At 35.7% G+C, this 16,651-nt stretch overlaps 1 protein-coding gene across 1 annotated transcript; it reads left to right on the top strand.

Moving 5' to 3' along the window:
* Positions 1-250: 250 nt before the first annotated feature.
* On the top strand, positions 251-13,326 carry LOC126821651 (sucrase-isomaltase, intestinal; the record flags this gene model as incomplete). Its single annotated transcript, XM_050550118.2, has 21 exons — positions 251-351; positions 552-720; positions 905-1,001; positions 1,141-1,259; positions 1,637-1,762; positions 2,188-2,319; positions 3,763-3,897; positions 4,230-4,349; positions 4,491-4,578; positions 5,311-5,440; positions 6,982-7,118; positions 7,858-7,892; positions 8,062-8,193; positions 8,577-8,725; positions 8,869-8,953; positions 9,165-9,221; positions 9,553-9,677; positions 11,160-11,248; positions 11,882-11,931; positions 12,248-12,406; positions 13,213-13,326. Coding segments are annotated over 21 exons (2,316 nt in total), but the record flags the coding sequence as incomplete, so codon positions are not given.
* Positions 13,327-16,651: the final 3,325 nt, after the last annotated feature.

Raw genomic sequence — 16,651 nt, 5'->3', positions numbered from 1 at the left:
ATTGGGATGGCTTACATCAGTCGTTTACGTCGGTTTCATTTTTTAAACATTTCATTCCATATGAAAAAAATCACAAAAGAGCACCAACTTCTTCTTTCAAGTGTTAAGATTGAATGTCATGTATAAATTATTATAGTCATACCGTTGAAGACCAATCATTTCGCAATATCTGTTACGTTTGTAGATTTATCCGGAAGGGGCGGGGCGATATGAGATCCCGACAGAAGCGCTAGACATAGAATCTTCCTCATCACCACCGTCAAGTAATGAACAGCTTTATGATGTTAGTGTAGTGGAGTATGGACCTCAGTTTGGAGTTGTCGTTCGTAGAAAGAGCACCAATACAACGGTGTAAGTTTAAAATATGTTTTGCCGTTCGTTGCATTAAATTTACTTAAAATACGTCACAACACAATGTTGGAATCCATTAGTATTTGATTTTAATATCACGATTAAAGTTTACTGCAATTACTGAAATTAGATACCCTGTCCATTCTTGTTAACGGTCATTTTGATTTTAAAACATTAACAACCATGCATTGCTTTATCAGGTTTTCCACAGATGTACCAGGAATGACCTTCTCGGATCAGTTTCTACAAATCACAACCCGTCTACCATCTGATAACCTTTATGGGTTTGGTGAACACAATCATCGTCAATTCAAACATGATATGAACTGGCGGACATGGTCTATATTTACTAGAGATTCTGGTCCTGTAGTTTGTATCATTTGTATTAATTGGTTTCTGTATGAGCTCTGTGGCTAGACATTTAAGTCGTTAATAATAAGCTAATAACGAATCTAGTTTCCTGTTATTGCCATTAATATGGCATTCCTTTAATGGAAGACGCGGGTAATTGTATTTCAAGTATGGACCTAGCACTGCTTCCCTTTTATTCTAGGGACCAGAAAACTTATACGGTGCCCACCCGGTTTACTTAAACTTAGAGGATGACGAAAATGCGAACATGGTCTTGTTAAAGAACAGCAATGGAATGGGTAAGTGAAATATATGATAAGATTTTCTTCGAAACCGTTTCTTAAATTCTGCATCTGACATTTCTGGATAACGTTTAAATCGTCTTCTTTCGTTGCTACGTTTGATACATACCTACATTATCTGTGTATGCTTCCACAGATATAACCTTACAGCCAAGTCCCAATCCAGCCGTAACATATCGGGTGATAGGTGGTATTTTAGACTTCTATATATTTATGGGGCCAAGTCCTGAACAGGCGGTACAACAATATATTCAGGTATATATAGTTTTAATGAAACTATTTGTAAGGTTGTTTTCTGATAATTCTTGGTGTGTCAGTAATGTAGGTTTTAGCATAACTACCATTGTATTTGAACAGCAAAGATGTAAATTGTAATATATCTACAATGATGTAAACTGTATTGTATCTACAATGCTGTTAACTATTAGGTAAACTAAACAATGATGTGAATAATTGTAATGCATCTACAATGATGTAAATTGTAATTTATCTATAATTTATCTATACAATGATGTGGATTGTAATATATCTGTAGTAACTTTGACCATGAGAAATTCCGATTTAACTTTAATGATGTTTCGCCTACTGTTCACATCTTAACATTTAAAAGGTACACTATTTTTAATCTTCAGTCTATAGGACTACCCGTAATGCCACCATATTGGTCTTTAGGGTTCCATCTAAGTAGATGGGGATATAAAGATTTAGAAGATATGCAGATGGTGATAAATAGAACCCGAGATGCCGGTATACCTTATGTAAGTTTTATCATGAAGTTTGTGTTTGGACATCTACTAGAGAAAACATATGTAACCAAAAGAGATAGCTACGTTCATTAATATCTACTCAGCAGCAACAAACGCTCAAAACCACCAAATCATGCTAAGTAGACCACTCTCTACCATCTCGCATATTTTGGTGAGTTTAGATATACAATAGTAAGCACATGGGGGCCGCGCAATATATAAACAAAACTCACAAAGACAAACCAGCATATTCCTGAAGCAATGGCCTGAGAAATCCCTCTCTGGGATTAGCTCTAATCAAACGAAACACTGCGAGGAGTATGGCAAACCAGCGGCAGCGGTATTATTTGAGATAGCTTACATTGTAAGCTAAAATACATGCTTATTGCAACATCTCAGCCTAGTAATCTGGTTTTGATATAATTGATATTTTTCAGGATGTCCAATGGGCTGACATCGACTATATGTATAATTTTATGGATTTTACTTATGATAAATCTGATTGGCCAGGTCTACCTGACTTGGTAGAGGATCTTCATCGTAATAACCAGAAGTTTGTAGTCATTCTTGTAAGTTAAGACAGTGTAATACGAAATAGGGTTGTATGAAATCTTGGTATAATAATCCGTATGCTGTCTTATTCTTGTTTTAGCTATAAGCAGTGGTGAGTGTTTGCACTGGGCAGGGTATACTTACTTTCTGTAGAATACCTAATATCTTTTCTCATGTGTGGCGTCATAAGAAATATGTCAAAAAATAACCTAATTACTAAACATAGACTATTTCCAATTTATTTTTTTAAATGCTAAATATACTCTTAAAAGAGTAGGGGATATTGAAATGCAAATACCTATGCAGGTTGTGATATGATAAATAGTCATGGACACTTGACATGCTTTGAGTGTATGTTCACGGATGAAGAACCTATCGCCCCAACAGAACCACTGAGCTGCACCTGGGACACGCAATAGTGCCATAAACGTGAAGGCAGCGTAGAAATTGGGATAATCGTCGATGGGCGCGGGTAATGTTCTCAGATAAGACCAGATTCACTCTAGATTTCACCGATAGGCGTGCTAGCGTTTGAAGGCGTGTAAATGAGCGTCATGCTAACGTAAACGGCAGACAGCATGACAGATTCGGGCGTGGGTCTGTTATGGTGTGGGGAAGAATCACCATGACTGGCAGAACGGACTTATTGTTCAAGGAAGGGTCACTGACGTGTACTACCCTGACCACTACTGGCACCGATAGTTCTGCCCTTTGCTCAACGTGCAGGTCAACGTTTCATCTTTCAAGATGGTAATGTCCATGCCCACCGCGCTCGTGTCGTGAATGACTACCTCCAGCGTCACCATATTGTCCATATGCCATGAGTCCTGACCTTTCCCCCTATAGAGCATGTCTGGGACATGATCGGGAGACGTGTTCGTCGACGTCAACGGACAAAATGCAAGAATTAGCCGTGGCACTTCAAGAGGAGTGGGTCAGATTGCCCCAAATCATAATTGGACGGTTTATTAGGAGCATACCACGACGAATTGCTGAATGTCTGGGATTGGTGGAGCAATTACTCATTATTAAGACAAAAATCAAAAACGTTCATTTTCACTTTTGACGGTGTATCTCTTTGCGAGTGAAATAGAGCCGTCAGATAAGCCGCCCATATGAACTGTTTATGTTCATGTGTAGGCAATTGGCCTGTTATTAACATACACTGGTTACCTCTAATAAAAACAGCAGTGCATTTCCGCAGTTTTGTATTGTTTCTGAATATCCCCTACTTTTTTTGAAGAGTATATAATTCATACAAGAATCTGCAATAATAAAGATTCGTGATCTCGATGTAAATTTCAATACTGTTGCCAAGATGTGCAAAGTATAAACTTTAATTTCAACATTTCTTGTATGGGCATGTGATATGTATGAACGTTATTGTCATTTAAAATTAAGTTTATTAATAGTAATTATAGTCAATATGGACAATAGTAACAGACTTGTTGTTTTTGTAGGATAGTGGTATAGCTTCAAACACTACATTAATACATGGGGCAAAACAAAATAGTCCTGGTTTTAATATATATCAAGATGGTATCGACAAAAAGATGTATGTTAAAGATGTTTCTGGAAATGAATTAATAGGGGAGGTAGGGCCTAATTACTTGCTTCAGCACTTTTTGATAATATTTTCATATTGAGTACGAACGGGGCAAAGTATCCCTTTTGAATGTTGTTTATTCGAATTAGAGGCACATAACCAGTGTCTTTGTAAGTTTTTAGAGAAACAAACTTTTATGTTATATATGTTAACAATAAAATGTATTTAAGTTCAACACAACCATTTGTCAATTAAACTTAGCTTTAACTATTCTGCTTTTTTTCTATTTACAATATAAAATCATAAACATAAGCGAACATAATGTTTATGTTCGCTTTCAAACACTAATGCTAAATCTTACATTTTATACATTTTCTCTAGGTCTGGCCAGGACAAACGGCATACCCAGATTTTACTCGTTCTAATACCATGAACTGGTGGTTGAAATGGATGCGATATTTACACAAGAATCAATCGATTGAGTTTGATGCATTGTGGATAGTAAGTTATCATATTCTCCCTTGAAATACGTACAATTTCGAAATGGAAATTCAAATCACCGACTCATTACAAAGTCGCCTAAAGTGTCTCTTTAAACGCAAAAAGGAGTAACGAGACATTGTATTCTACTTTATCTTACAGGATATGAATGAACCATCTAATTTTGTAGATGGGTCAATACATAGTTGCAACAGCAGTTCAAAATTGAATTTCCCCCCTTATGGAGCACGTGAGTATATTTATTTAAAGGTACTATAACATTTAGTTTTAGGGCCGTGACAGTCACTCTATTGAAAATCTGAAAGCAAAACCATAATACGGAGGGTGTGAGAGATGAAATTATATTTTACTCCAATTCAATTGATTACAAAATGTTATTATTTAATTTTTATGTTCACCTTGTTTACAATTGTATGGAAGCAGTAATATTTGGGGCAAGGGTTAAAGTTAAACGTTTGGGTAATTGAACAGATTTGATTAACATCCCACTGAAGAGCCAATTTGTGTTTTTAGATTTGTTTTCATATAACCATATGATCTGATATTTATTCCAATGAGCAACTGTTCATAGGACCGTGCACCCACCAGAGAAGGTTTCGCATATATATGAATAGTAGATGTTCTTATTCAATAGTAGAAATTTAGATATTTTTTTTAAAAAAATGAAGGAATTAGTAGCATTGAACTACATAGCAGAGTCAGACATTTCACGTCATTGAACGAGTTAATTTCTAGTGTACCTAATTAACCGAAAATCTTTGACCCAAGCACAAGAAGCCCGTCCCCCTATCCTCCACTCTACTGTATGTATAGCAAGATTAACCTTATGGCATTATATATGTAATGACCCAAATAGACTTCATAACCTTGTATTATTACATTTGCTTATATATGTGTCAGGTACACTGACATGGCATAACTAAATCTATATTTAATAGTCTGAGTAACACTTTCTTTGCAGACATACTTGGAACTGAGATTGATGGTAGATTATTCAGCAAGACACTATGTATGGACAGCCATCAACACTGGGGTCGTCATTATGATGTACATAATCTATACGCCCACAGCCAAACGATAAGGATACACGAGTAAGAAAATAATGATTAAACTATATATTAAATAGAGTGAATGTGTGCAATTTCGGGTCATAGGTGATAAACCACTTAGATTTCAGTCAATAAAGTATACACTTGGTGTGCTATTTCGATTAGCGATGGAGTAAGCTATGTGTACCATTAAAAATTTCGAAATATTAAACGGGAGTAGCTTGTTCATTATTTTAGTTTCATTTTTGCCTGACTGAGTATACATAAAATAGGATATATCTCAATACTGCCTATACAGTATCTCTGCAAGTAAGAGCCAATGAAGTAGACCATTTAATCTTAACTGTATATAGTCAAACATAAAAGGGGAATATTTTGTTTAGGGTATGCAGAATAAAATATTGGTCTTTATTCGCGTTTTAAAAGTGAACAGGGTTTCCGAAACAAGGATCTTAAAAAATCATGTTGCCCCTTGGAACAATTAAAACCATAACGTGTGTCTAAGTTATAATATAAAAAGGTTTATCCATGCACAAGCTGGTTTCCTGCCATCTCACCTGGCCGAGTAGACATGGCATTTTGGTTTATCCAAGCACAAGTTGGTGTCCTGCCATCTCGCCTGGAGAGTAGACGTGGCATTTTTTAAAAAAAACTATCACATAGCTTAAATGTGCTTGAACATGGAATGAACGGTTGTACCTAACCTCCCCTACACAGTTAAACTGAAATCTCGATACAATAACTGTTGTACTTTGAAAGGTTATGTGGTGGTGGTGGTAGTATGTGACAGAAACATTCATTCAAGTAGTGTTTCCTTTTGATGCAGTTTACATACGCTTCAGCTGTTGCCAAACGAGCTTAAATAAGGAACGCGCTTTCATAGAACCTGAACAAGATTGGGATGTATTTCCTTATTGAGAAAATAGGATTGAGAAGGTTCGGTGATAAGGAATGTCCTAACAAGAAGTCAAATCTGCTTTTAATATTTAGAAAAATGTTAAAAAGAGGAGAAGGAACCACGATAGCTAAGTGGGTAAGACGTTGGCTCGCTAGCCTGAAGGTCAGGTGCATTGGCCGAGAAAGTTTATTGGGATTTTCAGACGTGGTTTTCCCTTGTCAGTGGTGCAGGATGGATGGGACGAAAAACCGAGGTCTCGTGTATAAATTGGCATGCACGTAAAAGATCCCTTGGCAGATGGAATTCGATATAAGAGTAGGCCATAGTGCCATTGCTCGGGCAAAATTTCCATCATAGCACACTGTATAGCGTATGCCATCTTCATTAGCCCAGTATAGGAGCGGAACAGTAGAACGTTAAATTTCATTTCATTTCATTTTATTAAAAGAAGGGGACCCAAAAAAACCCGAGCGTTATCTACATATCTTAAAATACAATTTAAACATTTTGTGATTAATAAAAGCGTCATAATTTTAACTGTACAGTGTACATTGTTCAACATGTATTTATGATTAAAATAAACAAAATGATTTTTCCCAGTGCATGGATTAACATGCAACATGATTTTAACAGTGCATGATCAACATGTATTTGTGATTAAAATATGAAACATCCATTTTAACAGTGCATTGATCAACATGTCAGCCCCAAAAAGACCATGGGCAATAACTAGATCATCATTTGTTGGTACTGGTAAATATGCTACAAAATGGATGGGAGACAATCAAAGTAAATGGCCACAGTTGCATTGGTCTATAATTAGTAAGTACTTACAGTATAGGTAGCAGTAGTAGTATATGCATTGCATCAGGATTTTGCTATATTCAATCTTTCCAGAATAATATTGTCGATGTCCATGAATATACATATCTACACAGACACATGGATATCTGCTGTATCAGTATCACGTTTACGTTGTTATTTGTCTTCGTAAGTTTGTGGTATAAGGTGTCTGCGTGGGGTGGGGGGGCTATTAAATTGGGTCCTTCCGTCACATCTACGGAATACGTTCCTAGTAAATTGTACGTGACAAGCAGTAGGGTGCCTGTCCAACCTGTTTCCTCCCACTGCTAAAGACCTACGCGCAAGCGAATTATTGAAATAAATTGAACCATATTTTAGTCCCGAAATGATCTAGTTTGTGTCGATTGGACGTTAAACCCGATTTCTCCTCTCTCTCTCCCTCTCTCTCTCTCTCTCTCTCTTACATATTTAATTATACTACTGCAACGAACCTGATTCGTTGGTCATCTCATAAGGCAATGTACATTCAAATAGCCTAAATAAAACTTTGAATACATCTTCACAGTAAATATCTTGTCGCTTTCGGGATAATTATTTCATTATTCTAAATAAATAGCGTGTATGTCGCATTTTTACTGTAATCTCCGCTTCCCGTGAAATCTCTATACACTGATAAAGGTATGAGCATGGAACCAAATCTCATACATCGTGCTTACCTGAGTATGTTTTAATTGATTGTATTTTTTGTCGGTTTCAGGCATAATGGAGTTCAGTATGTTTGGGTTTGCTATGGTATGTATATTCCCCGTGTTAAAGAAATTCATAAATGCCTATAGAGAAGCCATACGAATAAGCGAATCATTAATATATATTTTGTTTAGTTCGTTCTTCTAGATGTTGCTTTTAGCGTGTTAAACATTAAACTCATCATTACGATTATTTGGTGTCTTTCATTTCAAAGAATGGAGCTGATATTTGTGGATTTTGGTATGAAGCTGACTATGAAATGTGTTTAAGATGGCATCAACTAGGAGCTTTTTACCCTTTTTCTAGAAATCATAACGCAAAGGGAGATAATCCTGTAATATTTAAGGTAATTTATGAATGGATGCGTCTCAAAAAGATTGCACGAAGCCATGCTAAATAAACGTTTTGAAAGAGGTTGCATATTGGTTTATTAATAAAAACGTCATTCTAGAAATCATAACGGCAAGGGAGATTACTCTGTAATATTTAAGGTAAATCGTGATTGGACACTTCTCAAAGACATTGCACGAAACTGTGCTAAAGGAAGTTTTGACATTTTGAAACATTGCATTTATTATTGTATAAATTTCTTGTCCTGGAATAAATAATTTGTATAATTATTCATCTAATAATATTCAATAAATATTTCATTTCATTTTCAAAAGCAAGCTAAGATAATAAAATGTTTACCTCAGAAAAATATCAAGTTTTGAATTTTTTTTTATATAGCATCAAGACCCAGCAGGATGGGATGAACATTTTATAGATATAGTAAAACCCGTTCTCCTGACTAGATACAGACTTTTACCATATCTGTATACCCTTATGTATAAAGCTCACGAAGAAGGCTACATGGTCATGAAAGCACTGCTATTTGAGTAAGTTAACACCTTACGGAAGTCAATCAGCTGAGTAAAGCGTTTATTTTAATGGAAGGTGTAAATACATGAACTATACTGTGTCTTCTTTTTAACCCCTGATTATTGAAACTTGTTGATACCACACTGTAAATATTTTCCAGATTTCCAAAAGACAGAAACACATGGTCAGTAGACCGACAGTTTTTGTTAGGACCAGCCCTTCTTATATCACCAGCCCTAGAACAGGTAACAAATATCAACTCTAGAACTCGTAGCTTTATAATTCGATGATGTTACAGTTATTTCAATTCTTCAACAACTGAGACGTGGTTAAATTCTTTCCTCCTTGTTTCACAAAAGTTAGACTATTGGATGAGATATTCGGAGAAAAACATATACTTTTAATACAACTTTTCAAATTAATTAATAATGTATTACATTGTATTTCAAATTTCAGAACCAAACCATCGTTGATGCTTACTTTCCTAAGGCCAGATGGTATGAATATCATACGGTAGGTTTTAACTTATACTTACAGAGATATGTCGCGTTGCATCCTGGTACTACAATTTAATCAAGAGATGATTGTCAGAGATTACTTGACGAATGGAAATCTAAGCATTGTATCAAGGACACCACTCTTCAATAAAATTCGAGCAATACTCAGTCGGGGGCTGTTGCTACATTTAGGTCTATTTATTCTATGAGCTGTTTTTTTTTTTCATTTCTTTTTTTAAAAAATTTGGATTTATTTATATTTACACATGTAATTATATATGTTTTTTTTTATTATTTGATTTTGTTAAACAATATTTGACAACTATTTCCATCAATTTATGTTAAAGGGGAAAGAAATAACACAAACCGGAGTTGTTCACCAACTATATACTCCGCTAGATAAATTCAATTTACATCTACGAGGTGGTTACGTGATACCTTGGCAAGAACCTTCAACTACAACTCACCAAAGGTTTGTAAAACCATCAAATCACTTGGATTGAATCTGTTGCTTTCTCGTTGTATGTCATGGTTAAACATACATTATGCAAGAGCTAAATCAGCCTATTGCAAGTTTTTCGTTAGACCTGAAATGTTATATAAACTATTAATTAGATATTTATTAACATGAAAAGACCGTAATCAACTCCCGATGTCATCTTATATATCCGATTTTTACTGGATTTGAATCCGATCTGCTGCTGAACGCTCATTGTTGATTAAATCTAAAAATGGATAATCGAGACTATGTTTTATCGTAACTACTTTAATAATGATAATCGAGGCTAGGCCTAACATTCAATCGCTAATATCACAGTTCAGAGTGGAGCAATTTTGACTGAAATTTTCAAAATATTCCCTTAACATTATCTAGTTTTTAACTATTATAGTGAGAACTGCCATCTCTTTATCTAATCTTCCATAAATCCCCTATAAGAGAATATTGTTGACTAAAAGTATATAGATTTTCTTTCATTTATCTAATACAAAGATATCGGTATGACTTCCATGCATACCCATTTAAACATAAAGATGTAACATACCCGAAAATAGTTTAAGATCATACGCAATGAAAAAGTATTTCAGACCTTTCAGTGCTAATTTAAAATATCTTTCTTTTATTGGTCAAAGTGTAAATGGCGATTTCAAAGGATTTTATATTTTAATTTGCTTTAAATTTGTCGGGTGACAAAGTTCCTTCATTGAAAATGTTTCGTCCAGTGTAAGGGTAACAGTAAGCTTAAATTGAAATAGTAGGCTAAATAAGCCCACTTCCGATTAGTCTGAATCGTATCTGAATCTACTTGACCCAGTTAAATACTTCATTTGGATCTAAATCGAAGGGTTTAGCTCCTTTAAGTTAATTTCCATTGGTTTCTTATGATTTCTTATCCAAACATAATAGTACTAATTCTGACATCCTGTGCGTTTTATAGCGTCAACTCTGTCCGTCCGTCAGTGTGTCCGTTCACATTTGTTTGTTTGTTTATACTTTTGCTGTTTATAATACCATCGACCCTCTTATGAAATCATTATACGGCATTTAGTAATTGAATATATAATATTAAAACACAATTAATATGGAAAACAATAACTGAGTTTATTTCACACTACATTAATTCAACATGTTGAAACGTAGAGTGAAAAAACTCAGTGATTGTAATGGAGAATCGGAGGTACAGTTAGTTATATGATTTTTACTGTATACTATTCGGTTTTATTATATTTTCCCCTTGCTTTTACTTTTAGAATTTTACATTTAGATTATGAATTTTAAATATAAAACCCTTTTCTGTTTATGATTGAATGAATAAAATGGTGTTGAACGTCCTACCTTTCTGGGATAAAAGAATTTTTGATACTTTGTATTTTTTCAACGCTTGTAAATTGTTATAGAAATTGCATTTTCTTTTTTTTTCTTTCAATTTATGCCCTCATACTGTGTTTTATTTAGTCGAACCAATTTTATGGGTATAATCATTGCTTTGGATGAAAACCAACTTGCTAATGGTGAATTGTTTTGGGATGATGGAGAAAGTCTAGGTAATAATTATTCCTGTATTATAATGTTGTATTTGCATATATCTATTTCGATGAAACAATATCGTAAACATATATATATATTAAAACACGACGATTTTGTGGTCTCTAGAAATCTAGACGATAATTATTAAACCTGGTCAAATTCAAAACCTTAATTTTTGAACAAATTTAGTGTTCTGAATTTTCCAGTTCAATACTGTTACTAATTCTAATACTTGTTATTTTTTACTCACCCATATTGTCGTCACCGTTGTCATTTTGTCTGTCTAGTTGTCGATATATCTGTATGTAACTCGCAGTATATATATCTAAACTTTTGTCTACCCGGTCAACGTTAGAGTATATTTAAACTGTTATTTTGGAGGGGGCTATTGGCGTTATATATCGAAACATATACTCGGAATACTAGTATAAGAGGAGACACTGCCGCCATTGAGACTAGAGGGGGTATCAAGTATATGCAGTCAACAGTTCGGGGTTTAATATGGTAGAAGCAAACCCATATGTGAATTACACCACAGAACAGGTTATGATATGATGTCATATTCATTCATCATGTTACTAACTGTATTGGCAACATGGACGACAACATAACTGGTACATGAATGTGATACTTGTATGTTTTATTTTTAGAAACATACAAAAATAACCAATCATCTGTACTGACGTTTACTATGGTTAAGGTAAATATTATAATAACTAAAATATAATAATGCCAATAAGCCAATAAGTGTCTGGTCACATTAAACACGTAGAAATTAATAAATGTTTAAATGATCGCCTAATTTCATAGGTACGTGTAGCTAAGCTTGTAAAGTTACCGTTTAACAACCTTTAAAAAATAACTGTCTATGAACCCGCATCTTTATACTGACTCTTTATAAGATAACAGTCATAATATATCCGATGGGGCTATTTGAATAATTTTCTCTTGCGCATAATTTAATGTTTATGATTATGTTGTGTGGTTGTTTACCTTTTTTTTTTTAAAAAAAAAAGGCTGGAGAACTGACGTTCGATTTTCAAACCAATAATTACCGGGCAGCGGAACTCAGAAAAATACAAGTAATTGAAATCTATGGTTTAGATAGGATACCAGACAAGGTTTTTGTTGACGATATCAGGGTAGACGATTATAAAATACGGCAGTCAGAAAAGGTAGGTTATGACCTGGAATTTTTTAAAACAAAAGATCCTTCACCATCTAAGGTCATGTTTAAATGTGACACAATAAACGACGAATCCAAGATATATCTTATTCTAATATCGATCTTTTGTACCTATCTAATTTATAACTTATACGCATTCGTAGTGACGGCCCTGCTATACTTCCCTTTCTTTTATTGTTTTCTGGCGTCTAGTATAATTCGGTTCGTTATGACTGCGATTTTGCAAAGTTTAACAAAAGTTATCGAATTAGAAAGGTTACTTGAGAAATATTGTATGGAGAACTTTACACGTAAATATTTTCTTATGATAACGGACAATTTGTGTACAACAGTCATCATTTTGATAACATTTTGATGTTCACTCTCGAAATCGAGCGCCCCCCCCCCCCCCCGCTAAACATTGTTTGGGTAGCCACGGTGGCTACATGGATAAGGCCTTGACTCGCCATCCTGGAGGTCGCGGGTTCGCTCCCGGTGTTAGCCGAGTACGTTCATCGAGATTTTCCGACGGGCTTTTCCCTTGTTAGTGGTGCCTGACAAGTACAGCTGTCCAGTCTTTTGGATCGGACGAACAACCGGGGTTCCGTGTACACATTGACGTGCACGTAAAAGATCCTTTGGTAGTTGGAATTCGATGTAAGAGTATGTCGTAGCGCCTCTGTCCGGGCAAAATATCCCTCATAACACACTGTATGGCGTATGCCCGTCGTCATTAGCCCCGTCGGAGCAGAACAGTAGGACGTTAAACCCCATTTAATTTCTAAAAAAATTGTGTTTTCTTTTGGTTCCTTTCAGATTATTCAGATAATGGATCTGCACATATATTTTTTTAATATCAACTTTTCACCATGGGTTGTGAGGTGGGAGATAGATTAGCGTTCAATGATTTTCTTAAAATAATTACACAGACTCTGCAAAATTCATTTAATGTTTCATGTATGTTGATTCGTCAAATTTCATGTTCCCATTTGAATAATAATACAGTCTTTTGTATATTCACCAGAATGACATAATACGTGAATTAAAACACACTAAAAACTAGTTTGTCTTTTTTAAAATTTGTGCTATATTTCTTTATACATGTTTTCCAAGTTTGTATTTTCATTTCAACCCTTTTGAATTAATGCCATGACACGGTCTCGGTGTTCATATGTAGACCTTGCAGAACCTTAGGAACTGTACAGATCCGATGTATTTTTCTTCATATTTTCATTTCCAGACTTTTGAAATATCGAAAAAAATATTCATAAAAGTAACATTTTAGAAACTAATATATAGAGAAGGAAGTCGATAAAGTAAAAAGACGAGGCTTTTTTTTATTTTATCGACGAGTGTTGATATTTTTTTATATCAAAAAAGATAAGTAGGAGATTCTATGGCGCTATTGCATAATCTCACACCAAAATTCAGATGAATCGATCAATATTTTTTTATTTTACCGACCTTTTAGCTTCTAACATGATATGAGTTTATCCGTTCGACGCCATTTTCTTTGACTACTCGAATAACAACACACTAAGACGTATTCCGACACACTGGGCTTGCTGGCTAACGCTGCAGTTCTTAATACATGTAATATTACTAATTTTCGTATATTTTAATTTTTGCGTTAAGCCACCATTTTTTATAAACGACTATTTGGCGTTGACTAGTTGGATTGGCCTTTGCGTGTGAATATCGCTGTGGCCTTGACGCTGACCGTGACTTCTAATTTCACATCGAGCTCGGGACCTTTGTGCTTATACATGTATGTGCTATGCCCCTATTTCTTGCTCTATTTTCGAGGTTAATGTCCGGGGTGAAAGCAGGGAACTCGAACTTTTCAAAGTCAGTTTTTGAACATTTGACCTTGACTTACGACCTTCACTCCGTAACCATTTCAAATAGCCACCATCGACCTTTACCGGTGTGACAGTTTGATTTGACTCCCGGTGTGTGTTTGCTCCTGGGCACTTGCGCATGTCTGAAACTGTTGTTTGCATTAACAAAGAAGCTATATCTACTTCCGGCGGTGTGATCAGTTCAGGAAAAAGTATTACCAACTGACAAAACCCTAACCAGTAGAGATTTGTCATTATTAAACATACTTGTTATCGTGATTAGCTGTTGTTTTAGTTATCAGTAGTTACACGATCAACGAATCTATGTTGAGTGGCTTGAAATTGATACTTCTATGGTTCGTGATTTGTTGCCGTTGTTTTTTAGTGATTAGTCGTTACACTTTTTGAAATTTTAACTATGTTTTAATACTTAACTATTTTGCAGATTGAATGTTGGCCTTTATATGATTGGGATTTCTCTGTATCATTGTTATTTTAATTTTGTACCTCTTATTAAAATTTTTACAACTTCACAATAAAGCCTATGTGTTTTATTACTCAAACACAAATTCTTTGTCATACAAACCACGGGATCTAAATCTGAAACTAAATCTGAAATCACTCATTTCTTGAACACGAATATATATTTATCACCCCATTCTATACAAAGAGAAGAAAGTGGTAATAAATACTCCTTGTAGATTTGGGTTCACACATGCATGCAAATTGCACAAGAGGCGATTATTTTGTATTAAATTTTCGCATTGTGGACGGGAATATACTGAATAATAATAAAGATCGTCAATTTGTATTTCTGCTTTTTATCGAAAATAACAAACAATAACTCGACAACCTCTCCTGATAGTAATACTGTAAATATTGGTAGATAATAGTGTAGATACCGATTTGACCATAAAAAAATCTTCGGGGAAAACCTATCACGGTCCAAGCCAAGATTATGGCCTTTTAAAACGGTTACGGGGTGAAGGTCGTAAGTCAAGGTCACATGTCTTAAAACTGCCTTTGAATAGTTCAAGTTCAGTTTTTCGTAACCTGGCCTTGACCCACGACGTTAACCTAATTATCTTTTCTGAGCGCGGGGGAGGGGGACATCGAACATTAACCTTGATAATACAGCAAGAAATATGGCTATGGCGCGCATAAACGCATAGGCCCCGAGATCGATTGGAATTATGGAGTCAAGGTCAATATCGAGATCACGGTTGGTTAGCGTTGATTACTGGAGGTCACCACGATCTTTCATATTGACCACGCCCATAGCCTTCATTTCAAACACGGGCCCTCGGCGTTTGACCGTTTTCTGATCAAGCTGTGTGAGAAGACAGGACCAAGGTGAAGGTCGTAAGTCAAGGTCAAATGTCCCAAAACTGAATTTGAAAAGTTTGAGTTCAGTTTTCTGTAACATGACCTTGGCCCACGACTTTGACCCAGTTATCTTTTCTGAAGGGCGTCGTCTCTGCTTTCACCTTGAACATTAACCTTGATAATACATCGATTCGGCTGAACTGGTAGAAGTGCGAAAGTGCAATAGCGCCGATTCTATTTATCACCCAATAAAAAGAAGTTACTTTTAATAAAATATGAATTGTACAGTACAGTAGATGATGAAATTAAGGACACAAGCGATATCTACTGTAGAATGTGATATTGGGGGAAATTCATTTCTTTGTCGTAAAACAAAAACCTATCCTGCCTACCCGCCCAGCACACCTCTGTCTAATAATTTTTTAATCTTTATGTTTAATGATATATAAATGTTAACGATGAAACACCGAAAATGAAACATAACGTCATTATTTCGTTTAAAATGCGGATTTTGGCATGACATAGCGCACTGCTGTGATGCCGCATCCCCTCCATGGACCAAGATTTTGGAACACCACAGGACTCTCTGGTTCAGGCCAATTCCACCCCAAACCATTATGCTTGGACCTTCCCATGAGTCTCGTTCCATGACACATTGGTCAGAATAACACTGGCCACGTCGACGCCATATTCTGGTCCTGCCATCTGCAGTTGATACGCAATACCGACTCTCATCTGTGAACAGAACAGTTCTCCATTGCCTGTGTCGCCAGTTCTGGTGTTGTTAGGCAAACTGTAAACGTTCAAGTCGATGGCGAGGGGTGAGGATTTGTTCACGGTAAGGTCTACGGCAATGGATGTTCTCTCTGTTGAGACGTCGGCGCACTGTATCGGTACTGATGGATCTTTCGTGTATCCTCACTGTCTGACGCGCTGTCTCAGATGCCTGTATGAAGGGATTCTGTACATGCTGTCGCACAACATGGCGGTCTTGTCGCCTTGTAGTAACCCTTGGTCTACTAGTTCGGGTGCGATCATCCGTGGATTTGGTGGCTCGAAAGCGTTGCTGACGCCTGTAGATAGTCCGA

Source organism: Patella vulgata, chromosome 1 (assembly GCF_932274485.2).
Source record: "Patella vulgata chromosome 1, xgPatVulg1.2, whole genome shotgun sequence".
In the NCBI taxonomy this organism is placed as follows: domain Eukaryota; kingdom Metazoa; phylum Mollusca; class Gastropoda; family Patellidae; genus Patella; species Patella vulgata.
Note: the sequence above shows the minus strand (reverse complement) of the source record. Positions and strands in the feature narration are given on the sequence as shown.